The 24,894-nt window shown below is 41.6% G+C and overlaps 1 protein-coding gene across 1 annotated transcript in view; it reads right to left on the bottom strand.

Annotated features, from left to right (window-relative positions):
• NDC1 (NDC1 transmembrane nucleoporin) overlaps positions 1–24,894 on the bottom strand; it is a 51,533-nt gene that overhangs the window by 10,447 nt on the left and 16,192 nt on the right. Inside the window, exons 7-16 of the mRNA XM_081085540.1 lie at positions 23,987–24,038; positions 22,034–22,169; positions 19,797–19,889; positions 17,915–17,996; positions 15,183–15,341; positions 13,380–13,625; positions 13,181–13,290; positions 9,048–9,098; positions 6,576–6,639; positions 5,417–5,517 (exon numbers count right to left, since the gene is read on the bottom strand). Of these exons, the coding sequence (XP_080941666.1) occupies positions 5,417–5,517; positions 6,576–6,639; positions 9,048–9,098; positions 13,181–13,290; positions 13,380–13,625; positions 15,183–15,341; positions 17,915–17,996; positions 19,797–19,889; positions 22,034–22,169; positions 23,987–24,038 (1,094 nt within the window). The remainder of the gene's footprint in view (positions 1–5,416; positions 5,518–6,575; positions 6,640–9,047; positions 9,099–13,180; positions 13,291–13,379; positions 13,626–15,182; positions 15,342–17,914; positions 17,997–19,796; positions 19,890–22,033; positions 22,170–23,986; positions 24,039–24,894) is intronic.

Genomic DNA, 24,894 nt, shown 5'->3' with positions numbered 1-24,894 from the left:
CTCCTTACCCTAGGGCTACCCCAGACAAACCTCCTTACCCTAGGGCTACCCCAGATCAAATCAAAAGTTGGACTGGCCTGAGCATCAGTGGAAGTTCCTCTCCTTGAGTTGGACTTGCCTGCCTGGCTCCTCAACATTTCCAAATTGTCCAAAAAAACCACACAAAAAAACCTCCAAAAAAATGTTTCAATTATAGAAGCTAAACAAACCCCAGATACCTGCTTTCAGCCAGCTGTGGCCTCAGAGCTGGGAGTGCCAGTGACGGGAACAATGTTTCAATTATAGAAGGTAAATAAATCTCAGGGGGGAAAAAAGAAAAAAGAAAAAAAGGAGAGGCTGGGAGCTTCAGTCGCTGGCCAGCCTGAAAACGGCTCTCAGCCCCTCACCCAGACTGGCCAGGCACCCCAGTGGGGACCCCCACCCTGAAGGGGGTGTGACCAGCTGCAAACAGCCATCAGCCCCTCACCCAGGCTGGCCAGGCACCCACGCGGGACCCCCACCCTGATCCGGGACACCCTTCAAGGCAAACCAGCCAGTCCCCACCCATGCACCAGGCCTCTAGCCTATATAGTAAAAGGATAATATGCAAACTGACCCTAACAGCAGAAAGACTGGGAATGACTGGTCACTATGACACACACTGACCACCAGGGGCCAGATGCTCAATGCAGGAGCTGCCCTCTGGTGGTCAGTGCGCTCCCACATGGGGGAGCTCTGCTCAGCCACAAGCCAGGCTGATGGCTGCCAGTACAGCGGTGGTGGTGGGAGCCTCTCCTGCTTCCTCAGCAGCACTAAGGATGTCCGACTGCAGCTTAGGTCTGCTCCCCGCTGGCAAGTGGACATCCCCCAAGGGCTGCCGGGCTGCCAGAGGGATGTCTGATTGCCATCTTAGGCCCAATTCCCCGGGGAGCAGGCCTAAGCCAGCAGGTGGTCATCCCCTGAGGGGTCCCAGACTGCGAGAGGGCACAGGCCAGGCTGAGAGAACCCGCCCCCCCCGACCCCCTGGCCAGTGCACAAATTTTTGTGCACCGGGCCTCTAGTAGAATAATAATAATATTAGATGATGATGATAGCCAAGTACCAGTCAGATGCTACTGAGACAAGGTCCCTGCCTCTACTCCAATAAAGACAATGAAAGTAAATGGACAATTAAAATGCAGTATAATAAAGTACTAAGATGGGGATAGAGAGCAGAGCCAGACAAAAGGAGAAAAATGTGTTCTAGGTAAAGAAGGAAAGAAAAGACATCAAAGATTTAAAGACATCAGGTATAGAGTATGCTTAAGAAAACATATTTGGGAGGAAAAACTTAATAGGTCATGGTGGTTACTACAGCAGAGGGCTCATGGGAAGAATAGGAGAGTGGCTGGAGTCAGAATCTCTGTTAAGAGATAGCAGGGGCAAGAGGCCACAGTAATAATTCAGGTCAGGAATGCCACAGGCCTGCAGTAAGGCCAATGCAGGAGGGATGGGCAAAGAGAATTGATGGCTAGTGAATATGAGATTGATCCCTTAGGGTTTTGCCACATGGGTACAACTGAAGAACATGGGGACAGGGAGTTGAAAGAATTAGTAATAAAATGATTGTGACAGACATAAGGTCTAAGGAAGTGAAAACACTGGTGAGGACAAAGTATACAGAAGAAGCAAGGATATGAGAGGGCTGTGCTTGGAGCAAGGGCCCTTACATGAGCCCTCAAATCTATAGGTAAAATTCAGGAGCATGAAGTTTAGGATAAAATTGTATATTTAACCCTAGCCAATGTGGTTCAGTTGGTTGGAGCATTGTCCTGTACACTGAAAGGTAGAGGGTTCGATTCCCAGTCAAGGCACATACCTAGGTAGGGGGCATGTACAGGAAGGCAACTGATGGATGTTTCTCACATTGATGTTTCTATCTTCCTCTCTCTCTTTTCCCCTCTCTGAAATTAATAAGCATGACCTCAAGTGAGGATTAAAAAATGATAAAGAAAATTTTAATTTTAAAAAATTGCATATTTATCTTCACGAAATTCTAATTAAAATTTAGCATGTCTTTCAATTATGATTGTAAGCAACAAATCACAACATCATTAGTAGTTCCTGTGACTTTGTAACCAACAGAAATCACCAATATCTTCATATCATACCACTATTGCAGTTATTTTGAAATACCATTCATCTTATCATTATTTCAAAATGAAAATAGCTATTAGACTTACTGATAGGTCCTGTTATTTAATGTATTGATTAAAAAGCACACATTATAGTACAAATTTAATCCTTTCATAATTATATTTCAAATATAATTGATTTCCTTTCTAACCCTAAGTACTTTATTTTATGCATTTAAGAACATTATTCTGAGGTCCAGGGCTTCATCAGACTCTCAAAGGAATCTTTTGGAACAAAAACATTTAAGAATTCTGGCTTAGAAGACAGAATCCTAAAGTTTTTAAGCTTTGGAGGTGGCGAATTCAGGGGATAATGAGGCCCAAGTAACGCCATGGATGAGACTGAAGGGTATATGAAAGAGTAACAAAGAGAAGGAAGTCAAATAACTGTGGTGCCAAGGTGTGGAACAAATAAATATCCATCCATATGGACACTGAATAACTCACTTTAATCAATCTCAGGATATGGGGTAGAAAAGGAAAGACTGTAAGGTAGTTTGCAAAATCTGATGACTGCCACGTATGATAAAAAGGCTGACTGTGATGTGGCCTAGGAGAGATGAGATGCCATAAGCCTCACACACGGAACGTTTTTTACCCTCAGAAGTCAAGTACCAAATTACTAGACCTGTTCTTTGTTCCTTTTACTCCTTTCAACTCTCAAAAATCTATCTCTGCCTCCTTCTACTCTCCTTTCCAACTCCTGTTTCAAAGTAAACAGGACCTGACTGCTTGACAAATCTGTAATTCCTACCTTCCTAACCAAGGTATGAATAACTACAATCAAATAAGCACATTGCTTTCCTTGTCATACCTACCCATAATCAACTATGAAGAAGAATTAGAGCTGAAACCGGTTTGGCTCAGTGGATAGAGCATCGGCCTGCGGACTGAAAGGTCCCAGGTTTGATTCCAGTCAAGGGCATGTACCTGGGTTGCGGGCATATCCCCAGTAGGAGATGTGCAGGAGGCAGCTGATCGATGTTTCTCTCTCATCGATGTTTCTAACTCTCTATCTCTCTCCCTTCCTCTCTGTAAAAAATCAATAATATATATATTTTTTTTAAAAAAAAAGAAGAATTAGAAGTACTTATGGTGGGGAAGTGAGAAGAAAGTACCTTGGGTACAGACTATCTCTAGGGCAGTGTGAACCTTATGAAATAAATTCAGTTTTGACCAGCATTTTAAAACATGAAATAGAATGGAAAACATCAGAATGCAATTCACATAGTAAAGGTAAGCACTGTTCTAAGAACCTTTTATTTCTGTTACACACACATACACATCTGAGTCTAATGTAAACAAACTACAGGTCATGGTTCAAAAAGTTTGAAAGCCATGGTTCCAGAGGTAGAACCATCTCTCTGAAGAGAACCTCATGTAAAAATAAAAAGCCCACAACGAGAATAAGGAATATGGATCTGCAGCTTTCCCTGGGGTCTACTACATTGCTAATGTCCTTCAATCAGCTTGGGGATCAGGTCCCAGCTCTGCCACCTACAAGACGTGTGTGTAAGAAAAGTCACTGCACCATCGAGTCTCCCTCGTCTGTAAAGAAGAGCTAAATATCTCCATCTCCATTATTTCACAAGACAGTTATGAGGATCAAAAATAATATAAAACATTGTGCTGTTATTGTCACTTTATTTCAAACTACACAGCCAGACTGATGAGAAACAAATTACACAATGAGTACCAAAAATATGCCCAAATCATTGTTATCCAATTGTGTGGTTAGACAAGCCAAATATTAAAAGTTGTGGGGAAATACTAGGAAATTATTTCTTTAGAGAAAGGTAACTAGGAGAAGAGGACAAATAATGAAATTATTCATGTGTATATACATGTCTCAAGTAACACACATGAGAAAATGGGCACAAAGAGGATTCAAAGCAAAAAAGAAAAATCACTAGTTTTGATGGGGAAGACTTAGAGGTAAAATGAGGGTCAGCTTTAGCTCAAGCGGTTACTTCGGTTTCTGCTCGTTGCGGACACATAACCCTGCCTTAGAGGTAAAATGAATTGAGATAAAGAAAGGAACAATTGCCGAAACCGGTTTGGCTCAGTGGATAGAGTGTCGGCCTGTGGACTGAAAGGTCCCAGGTTCTATTCCGGTCAAGGGCATGTACCTGGGTTGCGGGCACATCCCCGGTGGGGGATGTGCAGGAGGCGGCTGGTCGATGTTTCTCTCTCATCAATGTTTCTGACTCTCTATCTCTCTCCCTTCCTCTCTGTAAAAAATCAATAAAATATATTAAAAAAAAAAAAGAAAGGAACAATGAAACATGTTTTCATATCTTAAATTGCCTCCCAAGACCAAAAGATGCACCAATTGTTATCCTCCAATCGTAGTTCAATATCACCTCCTCCAGAAAACCTACTGCACACACCAGCCCCTACCTACCTCTAAATGTCTCTAGCACTCAGTGTTTATATCTCTCATCTGACATACAACTAATTTTTCTAGGCGGTATAAAACATATAATCCAAGATGAAGTCAGGAAAGGCAGCCTACTGGAAAGAAAGAAGTATACAGTTTATTTCTCTGCCTTTAAGTTTAGAACTTAAAAAATCTATTAATTTAAAACTATGCACCCATCCTGCCCCGTCAGTGTGGCTCAGTGGTTGAGTGTCGACCTATGAACCAGGAGGTCACGGTTTGATTCCTGGTAAGGGCACATGCCCCAGTTGGCTGGATCCCTAGTAGGGGGTATGCAGGAGGCAGCCTATCGATGATTCTCTCTCATCATTAATGTTTCTATCTCTCTCTTCCTCTCTGAAATGAATAAAAACATATTTTTAAAAACACAGAAAACTATGCACCCATCCTGATGGCGGGGGATCCACTGGCCTCAGCTCTCTTTTTTGGCTTCTGGCCAATACGTAACTTATTATCTTCATGGGTAATTTAACTACATGTTACTTTCAGTAAATACAAATTGTGTAAGGATCCAAACTGAACAGAATCCCAATATCCTGAATAATCTGATTAATACCAGAGGTATAGCCTCTAGGTTTAATATACTTTCTTTTTCTGTTACTACAAAATTATTTATAAGTGAATTAAAATGATCTCTTCCTAGTAGATATTAGACTATAATTTCCTGAGGGTGATAATAGTACCATTATTTTAACTTCTAACATACTAGTATGTTTTGTGACTCAATAAATATCATCATGATATATAAAAAACAAACTCAAAGACTAGGGTGGGGTAGGGAGAGAAAAAGACCTTTACCTCCTCTCCATCCACATTTGCCTACCTCTTGCAGTGTCAACAAAGTATTAAGAATTGCTGGTAGTGTAGTCTGGACAACTCCAAATCTATCTTCTGTAAATGATGCTGCTACTAAGTGTGACAAACCTCAAAGGGAAAACAAAAAAGTTAAAAGTGAATTAAAATTAGGCAAATCTACTTGCATATATCAACTGGACAAAGGACTGACACTCTTAATATATGAAGAACTTCTAAATAAAAGAGAGGAGGTAATACAACAGAAAAAGGGGCAAAGATCAGAATAGGCACTGGAACAGTGCTTAGCTGCAGTAGTCTTGAATAAGATAATCTGCTTTCTGTTCTAGTAACAAACTGTTTTTCTAAATGACTAGAGGCCCAGTGTACGAATTTGTACATGGGTGGGGTTCCTTGGCCTGGCCAGCAACTGGGGCCGATCGGGCCTGGCCGGCCAGGGGGAGGGACCGTGGGAGGTTGGCCAGCTGCAAGAGGTTGGCTATGGGAGCACGCTGACCACCACAGGGGGCAGCTCCTACATTGAGCATCTGCCCCTGGTGGTCAGTGCATGTCACAGCGACCGGTTGTTCGGTCAACTGGTCATACTGGTCGCTTAGACTTATACATATATAATACACACACACACACACATACACACACACACACATACTGCATTTGGTAATGGTAAATGATAGGAAGAAAAACAAAGCATAATAAGGGAATGCAGTCAAGGTTATGAGGATACTTTTCATTAGGGGTCAGAAAAGGCCTCTCTGAAGAAGTATCATTTAAGCTTTGAGAAGGCAGATCTATAATATAAATTGTAAGTTCTTTAACAACTAAGTTTACATATTTAATTTAAGCTAAATATGTTAGAATATATTAAATGTTATGTCAACATAAATTGAGAGTTAAAAACAATTTCTCTATTGCAGTTTTTTTTGAAGGAGAGAGAAAGATATGCAAGAATTCCAGGCTCAGTTTCTCTGCTTATATAGAAGGAAAATTTCTGCCCAGATTAAAACACACCTAAATATTTAAGAAAAATGATCTAGATAAAACAAAGATATAAAAATGTATCTTAAAATTCAAAGATTGAGATCAAAATCCAGAACTGACCTTACATGGATTACACTTCAATATTTAACTGATAATTAAAATCATAGTTGCAGATCATTGAAATTGCTTACCTTCCAAAGCCCAAATATGCATTTGGGCATCTGCAAAAACAGCCTGAATGGAGGCCTCTGGGTGCTACAAATACAACAAAAACATTTAAGTAAGTTCCACTGGGCAAAAACTCTTATTTCATCTAATCAACTATCCTCATAATCCTATTCCTATATAATAAAGAGGTAATATGCAAGTTGACTGTCACACCCTCACACAAGATGGCCACCCCCATGTCATCACAAGATGGCCACCACAAATGGCTAGTAGGGGAGGGCAGTTAGGGGCGACCGGGCCTGCAGGGGGGGGCAGTTGGGGGTGACCAGGCCGGCAGGGAAGGGCAGTTAGGGAGGACCAGGCCTTCAGGGGAGCAGTTAGGCATCAATCAGCTGGCAGGGGAGTGGTTAGGGGGTGATCAAGCTGGCAGGCAGAAGTGGTTAGGGGCAATCAGGCAGGCAGGCAGGTAAGCGGTTGGGAGCCAGCAGTCCCGGATTGTGAGAGGGATGTCTGAGGGGTCCCAGATTGGAGAGGGTGCAGGCTGGGCTGAGGGACAGCCCCCCCCCCCCAGTGCATGAATTTAGTGCACCGGGCCTCTAGTGTAGACTATAAGAACAGAAAATGCACAGCTGCCTCTTAAGAATTAAAATCTGGAATTCTTATACAATGTGATCTAATTACAATAAAGCATTCTGCCACCAACTTACTATGTGACCCTTGCCAAGTCCCTAAATCTCTATGTGCCTCAGTTTCTCATTTAAAATAAGAGTTGCACACATTCAACCCATCTCAGAGGATTAGTATAGAGATCAGTTCTTTTCAAAACAAAAGAACTACCTAAGTACATACTACCTCTCTTGAATTGTCTACCCTCAACCCCACTCCAAAGAAAAACCACCCAACTTTCTTTAATAAAACAAAGCCGAATAGTATGGCGCAACAAACAATAGCCCATTTATACAAATACTGGCTTTGGTAATGCACCCAATGAAGCCTATTAAGTACAACAGCATGTTAGATCTCTCAACATCAAAGAGCAATGTCTATAACTCCTTATCATACAATAGATCCACTTGCAAACCTAGAATCAAAAGCAGCATTCACCTCCAAGAAAAAAAGGAGATCTTGCTCAGCCTCTGCCTGCCACTTATTGGCTATGCACCCTTAGGCTAGCTACTTGACCTCTCTGAGCCTCAAGTTTCCTTATCAGTAAAATGAGGACAAGAAAACAACTCACAGGAATGCTATTAGAATTAAATGCGGGAACTTAAGTGAAAAGAGCATGGGGTACATCTTTCTGAAACAAAGCACTAAAGTAAAACTTCAGACAATTCCTCTTCCTCTTGGTGGAAGACACCTTCTTTAGGGGTCGCACAGTTTTCCCAAACCTCTATGGTAGGTTATTTTTTATAAAGGTAATTGCTAGAGGATGGCTCTTCCCTGCCACATTAGTGGGGGGGAAAATGTCAAGAACTTCAAGTGTTTCTTTGTTATGTGTATCTATATTCTATCGGAGTTACTCAGCTCTTTCTCCCAAGAATACACTCCCAAAGAATAAAAATAAATAATGTATTTCAATGCAACTTCCACTTTAAGGCATAATTGAATGCAATATTAGCTAATACTGCAATATCTTCAGAAAGAGAGACGCTGGATTAAAAAAAGAGAACAAAACAGATATTCTTTCCCCTCCATACGGACAAAGGTTTTTCCTCATCAAAGGATTATTTAACACACAACAGCTGTCGCCAGTGAAAACAGGAATGAATTTTCAGCTTCTGCAACTGAGATTTACTCTCTTATGGCAGCTGGAGCAAGCAGCTGAGAGACAAGCTGGAAAGTCTTTTAGTTTGTGGCCTGAATTACAACTTTTTATGCAACACAAGTTTAACATCTTCAATCTAACACAGTCATCTCTCTTCTGAAGAGCAAATTGGCCACAAAGATGTTAGCAGGACAATGAAACATAAAGGAACGCCATGGATTTGCTCATTTTGCAGGATAGTGTTGCAGATCAGCACAAAGCTATCTGCAGCCAAGACACTCAATAGGCCAACTACAGTCAAGCCCCAGGAAGCCACTGAGGTGAGATGTGAGGTGAGAATGGGCAGCTATTGTTAAAACAGAGGTTTAATGAAGCACTAATACAAAGCTGCTTGGCTTGCTAAGATCAAGCTACTTATTTATTTTTAAATATATTTTTATTGATTTCAGAGAGGAAGAGAGAGGGAGAGAGAGAAACATCAATAATGAGAGAGGATCACTGACTGGCTACCTCCTGCACACTCCCTCAGGGAATCAAGCCCACAACCTGGGCATGTGCCCTTGACTGGAACTGAACCCAGGACCCTTCAGTCCACAAGTCGCCGCTCTATCCTCTGAGCCAAACCAGCTAGGCCAAGCTACATATTTAGAAGTCAAATCCTATCTGCTACTTAATTTCTTATTTCATTTCCTCGCCCCCAATTCCCAATGCTATATCTACATATTCTTACCTTACTGAAAAAATACATTATCAGCACCCGTTTTGACAAGAAATTCTTAATCTGAGTTGGAAAAAAAAAGAATGAACACATTTACAGTTTTCAATTCTATTCAAATGTAGTATCACATATTTCCCGGTTCTCCTTAACATTACTTTAAATAAAACACCTCCCATCTTAGAGAGAAAGAACAGTATTTACAATAAACCATGTAAGGAAATACATTTGTACAATAAACTGGATAATCAAGATGGGCCATTTAACCTAAATTGCATTCCTATGTACACATGTCTAACTACCCAATTAAAGACCTGTCATAATTAAAGGAATTTTCAGTGGTTCTGGTAATATTTTCTGAGACCATATTCTTTCTCAATTCTTCAGGGCTATCTTGCTCTTTAATATCTCTCTCTCTCTCTCTCTCTCTCTCTCTCTCTCTCTCTCTCTCTCTCTCTATATATATATATATATATATATATATATATGTATCAGAGGCCCGGTGCACAAAAATTTGTGCACTGGGGGGGGGGGGGGTTCCTCAGCCCAGCCTGTGCCCTCTCACAGTCTGGGACCCCTCGGGAGATAACGACCTGCTGGCTTAGGCCCGCTCCAGGGTGGCAGAGGGCAGGCCCAATCCCTAGGTGCAGCCCCTGGTCGGGCTCAGAGCAGGGCCGATTGGGGAGCTGGGGCGCCGCCCCTGTCATGCACAGAGCAGGGCAGATTGGGAGGTTGCGATGCCACCCTCAGTCACGCTCAGGGTTGGGCCGATTGGGGGGTTGGGACACCGCCCCGTCACACTCAAGGCAGGGTCGATGGGGAGGTTGTGGCGCCACCCCGTCATGCACAGAGCAGGGCCAATCGGGGAGTTGGGGCGCTGCCCCCTGTCACTCACAGAGCAGGGCCCATCAGGGGGGTTGGGGCTCCGTACCCTGTCACGCACAGAGCAGGGCTCATCAGGGGGTTGGGGCTCCGTATCCTGTCACGCACAGAGCAGGGCCAATCAGGGGGTTGGGGCTCCGTACTCTGTCACACACAGAACAGGGCCGATCAGGGGGTTGAGGAGCTCCCCCCTGTCACTCACAGAGTAGGGCCAATAGGGGAGTTGGGGCACTGCCCCCTGTCACACACAGAGCAAGGCGGATCAGGGGGTTGGGGCACCGCCACTCTCACACTCAGGGCAGGGCCGATGGGGAGGTTATGGCTCTACCCCATCACACACAGAGCAGGGCTCGTGGGGGGGTGTTGGGGTGCCGCACCCTGTCACACACAGAGCAGGGCCGATCAGGGGGTTGGGGCGCCGCACCCTGTCACACAAAGCTGCAGGGTGATCAGGGGGTTGGGACGCCTTCCCCTGTCACGAACAGAGCGGAGTGGATAGGGAGGTTGTGGCCCCGCACCCTGTCACACACAGAGCCACAGGGCGATCAGGGGGTTTGGGCACTGCCCCCTGTCACGCAGATCCTGGTGCCGGGAGGCCTCTCAGCTCCGCTGATCCCGGTGCTGGGAGGTCTCGCGGCTCCGCTGATCCCGGCGCTGGGAGGCATATTACCCTTTTACTATATAGGATAGAGGCCTGGTGCACGGGTGGGGGCCAGCTGGTTTGCCATGAAGGGTGTCCTGGATCAGGGTGGGGGTCCCCACTGGGGTGCCTGGCCAGCCTGGATGAGGGGATGATGGCTGTTTGCAACTGGTCACACACCCTTCAGGGTGGGGGTCCCCACTGGGGTGCCTGGCCAGCCTGGGTGAGGGGATGATGGCTGTTTGCAGCTGGTCACACACCCTTCAGGGTGGGGGTCCCCACTGGGGTGCCTGGCCAGTCTGGGTGAGGGGATGAGGGCTGTTTTCAGGCTGGTGGGTGACTGAAGCTCCCAACTGCTCCTTTTTTCCTTTTTTATTTTTATTCTGGGCCAGCTTTAGCTCTGGCTCCAGCTCTGGGGCCTCTGCTGCTAAAAGCAGGTATCTGGTTTGTTTGGGTTCTATAATTGAAACACTGTATCAACTCCAGCTCTGAGATCCTGGCGGGCTGAAAGCAGGTTTCTGGGGTTTTGTTTAGCTTCTATATTTGTAACAATGTTTCAAATTGCAAGCTCAGAGGCTGGCAAGGCAGGCGGGGAACGTCGGTTTCCTCCGTCACTGAAGCAAGCAAGCCTAATGTTAACTTCAAGCTGCCTGGCTGCCGGCCGCCATCTTGGCTGGCAGTTAATTTGCATATCTCGCTGATTAGCCAATGAGAAGGGTAGCGGATGTACGCTAATTACCATGTTTCTCTTTTATTAGATAGGATGTATGTATGTATGTGTGTGTGTGTATATATATATATACACACACACACATACATATATATGTATGTTTCCCCTACCCCCATCTTCAAATCTTAGTTTGTGAAGTGGTTTTCTACTAGTTGACATTTATAGAGAAAACAATTTCTTAGTATTATAAACTGACAGTATTTATGGCATCTAGTGCCATATGGGATACTGAAGTCGTAAAATGCCTTCAGTTCTCCCCTCTATTAATTGATCCTTCTATCAGCAAATGTAATTATTCCCAATCTTTAAAAAGTAAAACCCTTCCTTGATCCCTCAACCTCCCCCAGCATTTACCCCATTTTACTGCTCCACTTATAGCAAAACTCCTGGAAAGATCTGGCTTTCCTTGTGGTCTACAAGTCCTCTCTTAATCTCTCCTGACTCCATGCCAATCAAGCATTCATTCCCCCTACTCCATCCAGTAGCTCCTGACGAGGACTCAATGACCTGCACATTGCAACAATTCATTATCAGTTTGAATCTCATGCTACTTATTACCAGCAGTATCTGACATTCACTTCTCCTTGGAACAGTTATTTCTTGGTTCTCTTCTCACCTCAATAGCCACTTGGTCTCTTGCTGTCCTTCATCTCCCATACCTTTAGTCATTGGAGGGTCCCAGTTCTTGCATCTCTTTTCTTCTATATCTACACTCCTCAAGAGTTTTCATGGAGTCTCATGGTTTTAAATACTGTCTATACTCTGATGACTTCAAAATTTACATTTCTTTTTTCTTTTTCTTTTTGGTCAATCCTCACCAGGGGATATTTTTCAATTGATTTTTAGAGAGAGTGAAAAGGACGAATAAAGACAGAAACATTGATGTGAGAGAGACACATAGATTGGTTGCCTCCCGCACAGGCCCAGACCAGGGCCAGGGATTGAGCCTGAAACCAAGGTATGTACCCTTGACTGGAATCAAACCCGGGACCCTTCAGTCGGCAGGCTGACACTCTACTCACTGAGGCAAACCAATTAGGGCCAAATTTACATTTCTAGCACAGAACTTTCTCCACACTTCAGAAATATGTCTAATTTCTTACTCAGTATTTTCCATTGGCTATGTACCAAGATCTGTTTAAATTAACATGTTTAAAATCAAATTCCAAATTTTCCCATTTCACCTCCATCAAATCCCTTCTTCCAGAATCATTAGCAAATTGCACTCAATAAATTATAACTATATTACTTGTATTTCAGATTCTATGAGCCAAAAACTGTAAAGTCAATATTTACTCTATTTTACACACCACAACTAAATCATAAGCAAAGCCTATTGCACCTACTTTCAAAATATATCCAGACCTTGATCAAACCTTATAGTCTCCACCACAACCACTCTGGTCACAGATACCACCACCTTGCACTAGACTACTTCAAGAGCTTTACTACTGTCTCTGCTTCTAGTCCTGTCCTCTGAGAATGTCATCTCAACACAGCCATTAGAGCAGTACTTTAAAAGTACAAGGTTACATCATGTCATTCTTGTGGATGAAACCATACAATGGCTTTCCATCTCACTCAAAGAAAATGTCAGCCTTATACAATCCTAATGGGCCCAATGAGCTCTGGGTGCCTGCTATCCCTCTGACCTCATCACCCACCTACCTGCCACTTTCCCATCACTCATTCGGCTCCAGCCACACTTGTGTCCATGTTCCTCCACTAACCAAGCATAGCTCAAAATAAGTTAACAAATGGAGATTTCATATGGGACAACTTACTATATGAAGCATTAAAAAAAAAGTCCTATTTATTCTTATTGATTACTCATTTGAGATTCTTTATGCTCGCAATACTACATGCAAATATAAATCCTATACCATATCATCATACCTGTTCATGTTTATTCTGAATCCATGAATAAATCACACTGGGCTGTCTCATTGTCTTACCCTCAGCGCTAACCGTAGATGGAAGATTAGAAAATCCATTCATTTGCTGATCTAATAAAAAAACAAAACGGTGAAAACTTAGGCTATCTAATTCTCTGCAACTCTGACATTTCAAATTTTAGAAAATAAACAGTCCTCACCGGGGGTAGAAGACCATAATCTTGGCCCTCTTCTTATTAGCTGAGAACTTTGAGGTGACCCATAGCCAGTGGTTGCATCAAAAATTCCAGCCATCCGATTTATTACAGTAGAGCCAAAAGGAGATCCAAGGGGACTTGAAATATCAGGTGTAGATAATTTTGGCGAAAATAGTGATGTCTTAACTGACGGTGGCACTGAAGACCGAGGCATCTGACTAGATTTTGGGGTCTGAAAGGTAGTTTCTTCTGCAAAAGAACAGGTAGAGCGCTGAAGGGGCAAGCTGATCCAAACAGGCCAACCTGAGGGTTCTCAAATTTTATACATCTTAATTTTTTGTTTAATGTATTACCTAAGGCTCAGTAGGTTGTTTCCATTTAGGTTTACATTTTCAAGATCCTGGTTTTACAACTGCAACTCAATGACCACTCAAGAAGGTTTAAACATCTTTTTCTGTCATATTAGTACTGCCTCGCTTGCTTTTTTCCCTCCACAAATATCATCTTCAAGGTCAGTTTCTCTAGGCTGTTTTGAATAAACTTCTCAATTCGTATTTTATCTTTGTACTAGAGGCCCAGTGCACGAAATTCATGAACTGAGGGGGGTGGGAGTGGTCCCTCAGCCCAGTCTGCACCCTCTCGCAGTCTGGAACCCGTCAGGGGATGTCCGACTGCTGGCTTAGGCCTGATACCCAGGGGGATCGGGCCTAAACCAGCAGTCAGACATTCCTCTTGCAGTCCGGGAGCCCTTACTCTTTACCACCCGCCTGCTTGCTGCTCCTTAGTGCTGCCGCGGAGGCGGGAGAGGCTCCCACCACCACCACTGCGCTCGCCAGCCATGAGCCCGGCTTCTGGCTGAGCGGTGCTCCCCCTATGGGAGCGCACTGACCACCAGAGGGCAGCTCCTGCATTAAGTGTCTGCCCCCTGGTGGTCAGTGCGCATTATAGCAACCGGTCATTCTGCCATAACAGCCGCTTAGGCTTTTATTATTAGATAGATGGAAATAACTTCAATTATTGCATTAGAATCTTTCCAGTTTTACTGCACCTTTCTACTATAACAAACAACTGGGGTCCCGGATTGTGAAAGGGTGCAGGTCAGGCCAAGGGACCCCACCGGTGCACGAATCTGTGCACTGAGCTTCTATTTCTATAAATAAGTGCTAATCTGAAAGTTGATGACATCTGAAATACTCTAGAACCTTTTAAAATCTGACATTCATGAACTCATTTCAATCATTTTTCAACTGTAATCTATTTGTTTTGGGTATATGGACGACTTCACATAACATTTTTTTTTTTTTTAATTTCAGGATTCTCTTCAAAAACAAAACCAAGAAACCACAAATTCAGATACTGGGTCCAAATTCTCACATGGGAATAATGGACTAAAGCTAACCCATAGCTTCCCCCTTCAGGTGAAGCCTGCGCTCCCAAGTTTACCACCATCCTCACCTAGCCAGTTTCACCCACTTTTACTAAATGCCTAGATCCAAAAAGCATCTGAACATTAAGTCCTTTATTTATATTCTTACATCCCTAGGTATTTCCTACTTAAGGGATTTGGTGAAAAAGCGTAAGATCCTCCACTTGTACATCACCATCGCACTGGACTTAATTTTTTTGACCTACAATGATACCGAGTTCTTATTCCTGGTACAGTGCAATATCCCACATATTGGATCAGTTTCCCTAAATATACATATATCTCACACTCATACACATATCTTTAGATTAACTACCATCATCTTTCTTAGGAAATAAAATGCAAATGTTTTCCCCTCTCTTAGTAGTACAAGCAGTTACCTGGAAAATTCAATTTCTTAGGCTCCACTGTGTATGAGGAAGACATTACTCTTCCATTTGTTGCAGCAGCTTCCTGGTAGAGCACCAGTTTCTGAGTCATATCATTTAAAAGATTCAAACACTCCCTTGAAATGGCCGTCCAATTGTGGGGATGTCCACCTAAAAGGTCCAAACACCAACTTTTAACATGTATATAATTGTATAGTCCTTCAAATGAGGACAAAAATCAGTTAGAAATGCTACATTACACTTTGCATCAGGGCCCACTTTTCTCTATTAAGCTACTGTTTATATTCATATTCATGCCATCTAATACATATCAGTTCAATAAATATTTGGATGAAATAATTTTCCCCAAAGTCTACAAGCAAAAAGTTGCTATTTTACCATAAAAACCTCTCAAACTGATCTTTAAAATAAGGCCAAACACTAGAGAATGGTTTCAGTGCAAATGCCCAGGGTTTCTTTATTAGCAATACTGAAGACTCAAGACTAAGACAACAAACACTAGCATGCTAATGAGATGTATACCATGGCCCCTGGTGACCTCTATCTGACCCACTGTGCTTCCTTATATTTTCATTTGTATAATAGTCCCTATTTGCTATTATATCCATAGGAGTTACACATTATTTGTAAAAGTGTAGTAATCACACTTTATATTTTAAGAGTTTACATGTCTGCTGAATATTTAACTTGAGCTATATGACCCACACTCTTCTTTCTCATTATCTTTTTGATTTTCTAAGACTTTTATCTCCTAGGTCAGTCATATTAAATCAATTGTACTTCATTATGTGCTGGGAATAGCAGGAGTCCACTGAAAACTGGTTTTCCCATCCTGGGTGCCAATCATCATTTTATTTAGATCCTCCCTTAAACATTTCCCCTTTGCAACTCAAGAGGAATACCACTTCACTTGCAAACTAACAACATACTCCATCAGCAGGCCCTAGAATGTTTTATACTGCTGTAACTCAGGACCATTGGGGGACTATGTAATGGTCCAGTTAAATTTTAATAATATGCCCTAGAATAAAAAGTTCTCTGGCAGAGAACATGCCACCTTCTTACAGTTTACCTGAATTTCTGGTGAAAATATTTAATGTATAGAGAATTTCTAGCCTCAGCCAGTTTCGCTCAATGGTTAGAGCGTCGGCCTGGCAACTAAGGGTCCCAGATTCCATTCTGGTCAAGGGAACATGCCTGAGTTGTGGGCATGATCATCAGTTGGGGGCATGCAGAATACAGCCAATCAATGATTCTCTCATCATTGATGTTTCTCTCTCTCTCTCTTTTCCTCTCCAAAATCAATAAAAAATATATATTAAAAAAAAAAAATAGAGAATTCCTAAGTTAACCTAAGTCTGATAGAAAACTTGCTTCAGGCCAAAACCGGTTTGGCTCAGTGGATAGAGCGTCGGCCTGCGGACTGAAAGGTCCCAGGTTCGATTCCGGTCAAGGGCATGTACCTGGGTTGCGGGCACATCCCCAGTGGGAGATGTGCAGGAGGCAGCTGATCGATGTTTCTATCTCATCGATGTTTCTAACTCTCTATCTCTCTCCCTTCCTCTCTGTGAAAAATCAATAAAATATATTTAAAAAAAAAAAAAAGAAAACTTGCTACAGTTATTCTCCACAACAGCAGTGCTACATTTTTTATGTTACTAAAAGGAGACTAGCTTCACTCATTTATATTTTATATAACTCGATTTTATTTCCATGTAACATTTAACTATAAAGAAGGTTTATTTTACAATCTGGGAATGGGCAAGTTTAGCAAAGTAATGAAGAGTTAATTAGAAAGAAGGTAAAAAGCTACCCAGTTCTCTGTTTCCCGGTGTTGACTAGGGATGTTTCTTTTTTTCCTAGAAATAAGGCAGAGCACTGGCACAATTACCATCTTGAAGAGATTGGCAAGTAAGAGTCACCAATAGCATCTTTGGGTCACCATCAAATCTAGTTCTTTTCTAATTTTTTTAAGGGAGGCAGAGTAGCATGGCAAGAAGGGGAGCTCTGCACTTGGGAGTCAAATTTCTTATCCAACTCTCACATTAACTTTATTTAAGCCACTTATTCTCTCTGAGAATTAGGTCCCCCACCTAGGGATTAGACCACCTGATACACCTGACATTTAAGACCCCTGCAGTATTAAAACTTTTAGGGTTCTTCAACTGCATTCTCGCTCTAAAACTGTCAATCTACTTCATAGTTTCTTCAAGTTAAGGGAATGAGGGGCCTGAAGGAAATAATATAAAAACTTAAAAATACCTTTCCTGATGACACAAGTTCTAACCACAACATAAACACTTTGTTTTATTTATAAGATTTAAATCATGACTTCATTTAATGGGCTCTTTCACGTGTGATATTTTATTAAATACTAGAGGCCCGGTGCACAAAAATCGTGCACCCGGGGTGGAGGGGGGGGGGGCCCTCAGCCAGGCCTGTGCCCTCTCACATTCGGGGAGCCCTCGGGGGATGTCTGACTAATGCGGAGGCAGGAGAGGCTCCCACCACCACCACTGCATTTGCCAGCTGCAAGCCTGGCGTCTGGGGGAGCACAGTGACCACCAGGGGGCAGCTCCTGCATTGAGCGTCTTCCCCCAATGGTCAGTTCGTTGATTTGCAATTAGCCTTTTATTATATAGGATACCTATCTCACCAAAAATTTTAAATAGAACACTTTCTGCACACACATGCCTAGTCAGGTCTATTACTTTTAGCATTACCTGGTTGGCTGAGACTAAAAACTTCTTGTCTTCGTGTAGGAGAATATTGAGAAAGCAACATCAGGTCCTGCAAGGCCAAATACTAAAAGGGGGGGAAAACATAAGTTTACTTTTTTTAATATTTACATAAAATCTTACTTATGAACTGGGCTCAACATGATGTATATAAGAGGAAATCAGTTGAAATTTTTCATAAAGAAAATAATATTTAACCTTCCTTTTTAGATTTCCAGAACTTTCCTATCTCTATCCTCTATAGCAGCAGTCGCCAACCGGTGGTCCACGAGGTCTGAAAGCTTGGCCACTGCTGCTCTATAGGATACCCCACTCACTACAGGTCCCGCTACATGGAACCAAAGAACTTTCTGTGTTCTTTCCCAACTCTATGGTGGGAAACATACAAAAACATCACTTCCTCCTGAAACTTTCCCTTGGCCTCCCTCACACAAACATACACCACAGTTCTCAACTGTGGCACTTAACATAATTTATTTTAATTGCCTGTTTACTTGTCTCACCTGGTTCCACCCACTAAACTGTGAGGCAGGAACAAAGTATTGCTTGCTACCACACTCAAAGTCAGTGCCAGCACACAGCAGACATGCAATGTCTGTGGTACTTTTTTACCAAAACTCTTCATTTTGTTCCCTGTCAAACCTCTTCACTCATCATTCAAGAGACCATACCTTTTGTAAAGCTTCCTTATATTGGTCCCAAGCAGAATAAGTGGTTCAAACTCTACTTACCCTAGTAAATTTTCATTATTTTGTGCATCTGCCTTTTCCATTAGGCTGTGCTACATCTTACTCATCATTACACCCTAAGTAACTAGCAGTAACTGACACCTGCCCAATAAAGATTTGTTAAATCAATGTTAGGTATTTTTGTTTATCTATTTAATTAGTCATAATTGATAATTAAAGGTAATAAGAGCCTCAGTGGTTCATTTTCTTATTGGTTTATAACTTTTCCAGTACAATAAAAACTATGAATTCTAACTATTTCAATTCTTTTAATTACTATGACCTCTTAACAGGATCACATATATTGTAGATCTACTTTAAAATTTCAAAATGCAATTTAAAACAATTTATTTTCATTTAATTTGTAAATTTATTGCAACTTCTTTAAACTCTTTTGGATTAAAATTTATTTTAGGATCATAATTAGTATTCATATCTTAAGGGAGTTCACCGAATGTCTACATACTACCAAGCACTATCTTTAGTCATAATGGCCAACTACATGAGTGAAAATAAATATTGATCCAGTGATTTTAAAAAACCAATAATGCTTTGTTTTGCTACCATGAGGTGTTTGTGAAAAGCTAATGCATATCATCAGATTTTATGTGTGGAAATATTTTTATATCTATTCTGAATATACTAGTAGATTAGCTTAACTTGTACACACGTATTACAGTATATACTTTCATTTTAGTCACTTGGAAAGAAAACTGAAAAAGTAAACAGCATGCAATGTAGCATGTAAGTGATTTTTACAATAAAAGTTTTAGAATATGCTAGGCCAGTGATGGCAAACCTTTTGAGCTTGGCGTGTCAGCATTTTGAAAAACCCTAACTTAACTCTGGTGCCATGTCACATATGGAAATTTTTTTGATATTTGCAACCATAGTAAAACAAAGACTTATATTTTTGATATTTATTTTATATATTTAAATGCCATTTAACAAAGAAAAATCAACCAAAAAAATGAGTTCGCGTGTCAGAGGTGTCATAGGTTCGCATGTCACAGGTTCGCCATCACTGTGCTAGGCTCTCAAAAAACATATCTAAACACCTAAATTATTATATATTAAGTGCTTCTATAAGGTAAGTTAGAGATGACTGTGTAAAGATATAAAATGCACAGTTCTGGTACCTTTATGATGAGGGGCGGATTACTGTTTAAGACTTTTGGGAGGCATTCATCTGACTCTTCTGCAAATGGTGGTTGAACAGGGAACAGATGAGCCTATCAAACATAATCAAAAGGACTATGAAAGTGAGTATTTTCATGGCTTTATTATAGTCAGTAAGTACTAACTGATATTAGTTATAAAAAGAGACCAAATTAACATTTTTACTGTTCCTTGCAAAAATACGTTGTATTAAAGGTATATATAACTTTACATACCCAAACATACTACTTTCTAAACTGTTACCCTTCCAATTTTATTAGATTTCTGGTTTCCAATAATGAAACAAATTTTAGAAGCAAAGATTCTTTGAAGTCACTAAAGAATATAAACCTACAGAGATGGTAAAATGAAACCGAAAACACTCATTTTCCAAGACAAACACTTGGATGATTATGACAATGTAAATCCCATCCATTTAAAAACATTTCTTCAGCCCTGGCTGGGTGGCTTGGTTGTTGGAGCATAGTCCCATACACTAGAGGAGTTAAATTCCCAGTCAGGGCCATGCCTATGTTGCGGGTTCAATCCCTGGTCAGGCAGATACCAAAGGAAACTGATCGATTTTTCTCTTTCACATCAATGTTTCTCTCTCCCTTCCTCTCGCTCTAAAAATCAATAAAAACATATCCTTGGATGAGGATTCAAATCCTATATAATAAAAGGGTAATATGCAAATTGTCCCCTCACCCACCCACAGTTCCACTGGAGTTCAACCTGGGGGTGGGGCCGGCCCACCAACTGCCTGGGGCCCCTGCCCCAGACAGGTCCCATCCCTGATCGCCCACACATCCTGATTGGGGGTGGAGCCAGCTGGGAAACCTCCCATGTCCCCTCCCCCTGGCCGGCCCCACGAATTTGTTCACTGGGCCTCTAGTTATATATATAAACAAACATTTCTTCAATATAGTTTTTTTATACATCCTTGCCAGTATTGTTATCTCTTGTCATTTTTTAAAATATTTTTTTAGCCCTAACCAGTTTGGCTCAGCGTCGGCCTGCGGACTGAAAGGTCCCAGGTTCAATTCCGGTCAAGGGCATGTACCTTGGTTGCAGGCACATCCCCAGTAGGGGGTGTGCAGGAGGCAGCTGATCGATGTTTCTCTCTCATTGATGTTTCTAACTCTCTATCCCTCTCCCTTCCTCTCTGTAAAAAATCAATAAAATATATTTAAATATATATATATTTTTTAATTGATTTTAGAGAGAAAAGGAGAGAGATAGAAACATCAATGAGAGAAACACCCATGAGCTGCCTCCTGCACACCTGCTACTGGGGATCAAGCCTGCAACCAAGGCATGTGCCCTGACTGGGAATCGGTCTGATGACCTCCTGGTTCATGTGCCAGTGTTCACCACTGAGCCACACCCACTGGGCTTCAACATACATTTTTAAAGTTTCATTCAAAGAAGAAATATTTTATTGCCGGAGGCCTCTTCCCTCCCCTCCCTCCACGCAGCCAGGCCAGATCCTGGGCTCACGTTGCCGGGGCAACGCCGCCAGCATCCTGCCCCGGCCACTATGAGTGCCACTATCTTTGTCTCGGGGTGATGGTTAACAAAAGTCTCGGGAGCCCGCAGGCGTGGCTATGGTCTTGCTTCCTGGGGCCGACGAAAGTCCCGAGAGCCCGTGGCCACAGCCACCGTCATCTGGGGCACTTGACACCTGTGTATCCAAATTAACCGCCATCTTTGTCGGGTAATTTGCATAGTCACTTGGATTGGTTGGTGGGTGTGGCTGGTGGGCGTGGCTCAGCATATCGGAGGGATGGCTAATTTGCATGTTTGGCTATTATTATATAGGATAACAACAGCCCTAACTGGCTTGGCTCAGTGGATAGAGCATCGGCCCAAGGACTGAAGGGTTCCAGGTTTGATTCCAGTTAAAGGCACATACTTCAGTTGCAGGCTCGATCCCCATGTGGGAGGCAACCAATCAATGTGTTCCCCTCTCTCTCTCTCCCTCCCTTCTACTCTTAAAAATCAATGGAAAAAATATCCTCGGATGAGAATTAACAAAAAACAACAAAGTAAATAATGGTTAATAAATGATGCATCCCTAGTGAAGTCTCAGAAAAGAGACCAAAACCCCATTTACCAAAATGGCTTTGGGCATAACAGCATGCTGATCAGTGCTCTACTAAAAAAAATCTGTAGGACTCCAAAATACAAATGTACCAACAAAAAAATCAGTACTAACCTCTGTGGCATAGATTTTGAAGAGTATCCATGAGATATACCAAGTCATCAGAAGAAAGACTCCACATAGCCAGACATGGTAGAGCAATGAGAGATTCAAGAGGCCACTCACAGTATCAAGAGGCCTATGAAATTGCCTATGAAAACAAAAATTACTATTTAATCCTATGGGGAAAAATACAGTCTAAGCATTTAACAGACTTGGGCTCAACACTGAGAAACAAATAAATCCTATTTGCAAATAGTAATGGTAATAAACTCCTCTCATTTTGTGCCCTATAGAATTTTTTCCCTAATACCTTCTAACAAAGAACATAAAGGAAGCCTAAAAGGAAGAGTAAACCTAAACTGGCACTCAGTTTCTTGTATTCAAAATCTTCACTGCCACTTACTATGGAAAAAGAAAAAGCCAAACCCATAAACCAACCCCTAGAGGTTGAGTAAAATTATATTACGGTTGCTTTCTAGTTTGATACTTAAAAAACATTCAACATAACTAGCACCTCTCCTGTATACCCTACAAACAGTTCCATCGTAGTTAAAAGCACATAGCACTATTAAAAATAACTATCTTTACTTTTTAAAATATATTTTTATTGATTTCAGAGAGGATGGGAGAGGTAGAGAAACATCAATGAGACAGAATCATTGATCAGCTGCCTCCTGTACACCTCCTACTGGGGATCAAGCCCACAACCCAGGCATGTGCTCTGACCAGGAATTGAACCGTAACCTCCTGGTTCGGAAGTCAACACTCAACCACTGAGTCACTCAGGCAGGGCACTACCTAGGAACTTTTTGAAATCTACACGGTAGAAACCATAATATCTCATAAACACCCATATATGCCAATATTCCCACTCCCAAGAACTGATACTAGTGAAGACTATACATGACACAAAGTCTCACAGTAGAATAATAATTAAAAGAACATTAATGGAGAAATTTACATTTATCTGCAAAATAAGATTTGCCCTGGCCAGTGTTGTAAAATGGTCAGAGCATCAGCCCGAGCACCAAAGGGTCTCAGGTTGAATTCCCAGTCAAAGGTACCTGGGTTGCAAGTTTAATCCAGGGCCCCAGTTTGAGTGTATGCAGGAGGCAACCGATTGATGTTTCTCACATCAATGTTTCTCTCTGCATCTCTCTCCTCTCCCATTCCTTTGCACTCTCTCTAAACATCAATGGAAAAAATATCCTGTGGGTGAGATTTATAAAAAGTAAACAAAAATCAAGATGAAAGCTTTATTTGCCAAGTGCATGGGGAATAACTAGAACAATATACCTGATTGCCACTTAAGATCTTCAACTGGTCACATGACCCTCCTCAATTTTGGTTCCTCATAGGCAAAATTAGAATAATGTCACAGCATTATGACTGTCTAGCTCAACATAGCATAGAATGATTATTGAGGACAAAAAAGAAAAAAGGAGGCATACCACGCAACTCAAGAAGTCTACTTTTTTACAATATAAAAGCTGTTTCTAACAATAAACGAATTATTGATTACTTCTGGGGACAGTAACTAGGTGACTGGAGAAAGGAGCAAAATAAATCATCTTCATTGCCCTTTTTATATATCATTGAAATTTTAGACTATGTGAACTATGTGCATTCAAAAATGAACACAATTCTTGCCCTACCTGATTTGGCTCAGTGGATAGAGCATCGGCCTGTGGACTGAAGGGTCCCACGTTCGATTCCAGTAAAGGGCACATGCAGTAGGGGGCATGCAGAAGGCAGCCAATCAATGATTCTCTCTCATCACTGATGTTTCTATCTCTCTCTCTCTTTCCCTTCCTCTCCGAAATCAATAAAAATTTTTTAAAAAATGAACACAATTCTTAAAAATCTTAAAGGCTCAACCAATCAAAGCATGTGGAAAGAAGTAAACATCTAAAAGGATGAAAACATCTAAAAAAGTTAAAATCAGACTTTTCATAGAGCACTTACTCATCTATCTGAAGGTTCATAGCAGTGCTAATCCAAGCTTTGGGAATATGGCCTGGGGGGGGAAATATGAAGTTATGAACATAAAAAGTTATAAAAGCAAACCTTAATCATGTTTTGAAATATGAGGTTGATGAGATAGTCAAACAGACACCAAGACCTCAGTCTAAAGTCTAGTTTGTTTAAGAATGGGCAAGACAAAAGAATGATTTCTAAATATAGGCAGTTTTTGCTTTTCAATTCTGATATGTACATATTTCAATTACCAGGGTTTAGTTACTAACACCAGTCCTCCAACTGAATTTAAATTTCAGTTACCATAGTATATTAACTGCGAGCAACTCAATATAGTATTTCTAGCTTTTCAGTAACCAAATAAGTATGTAGATAACAGATGGATAGCAAGATCCATGACCAATCACATCTCTTCCTTCAAAGTCTATTGGTGATTGGTCGCTCACATCAGTTATGCAGTTCAGGCACAGACAATGAAGCATGTAGTTGTGTTGCCTCCTTGTCTTCCACGGTAAACCCACATAACTTTTTACAAAAATGAATAACTGAAGAGAGGAAACTGGCCAAAAAAGACCAAAGTACAACAAAAAAATGGAAAGTGGTAGCACTAGAAATGAAGTTTGAAAGAAATAGCTGACCATGGGAACGCTGACATGGCTTTGTCAGACTAACATACAACTACAGGCATACCTCTGAGATATTGTGGTATTCCAGAGTATTGTATTTCAATAAAGCAAGTCATAATCTTGTAGCTAGTGAAGGGTTCTTGCCTTTAATTCGTAAAAAAATGCAACATCTGTGAAGTGCAATAATGTGAAGCACAGTAAAGCAAAGTATGCCTGTATGGGCAAACAGCTAGGCTGACTGTAGTAGGTTAATACAATTAAGTATTAACA

Source organism: Myotis nattereri (assembly GCF_964212035.1).
Source record: "Myotis nattereri genome assembly, chromosome: 3".
Taxonomy (NCBI): domain Eukaryota; kingdom Metazoa; phylum Chordata; class Mammalia; order Chiroptera; family Vespertilionidae; genus Myotis; species Myotis nattereri.
Note: the sequence above shows the minus strand (reverse complement) of the source record. Positions and strands in the feature narration are given on the sequence as shown.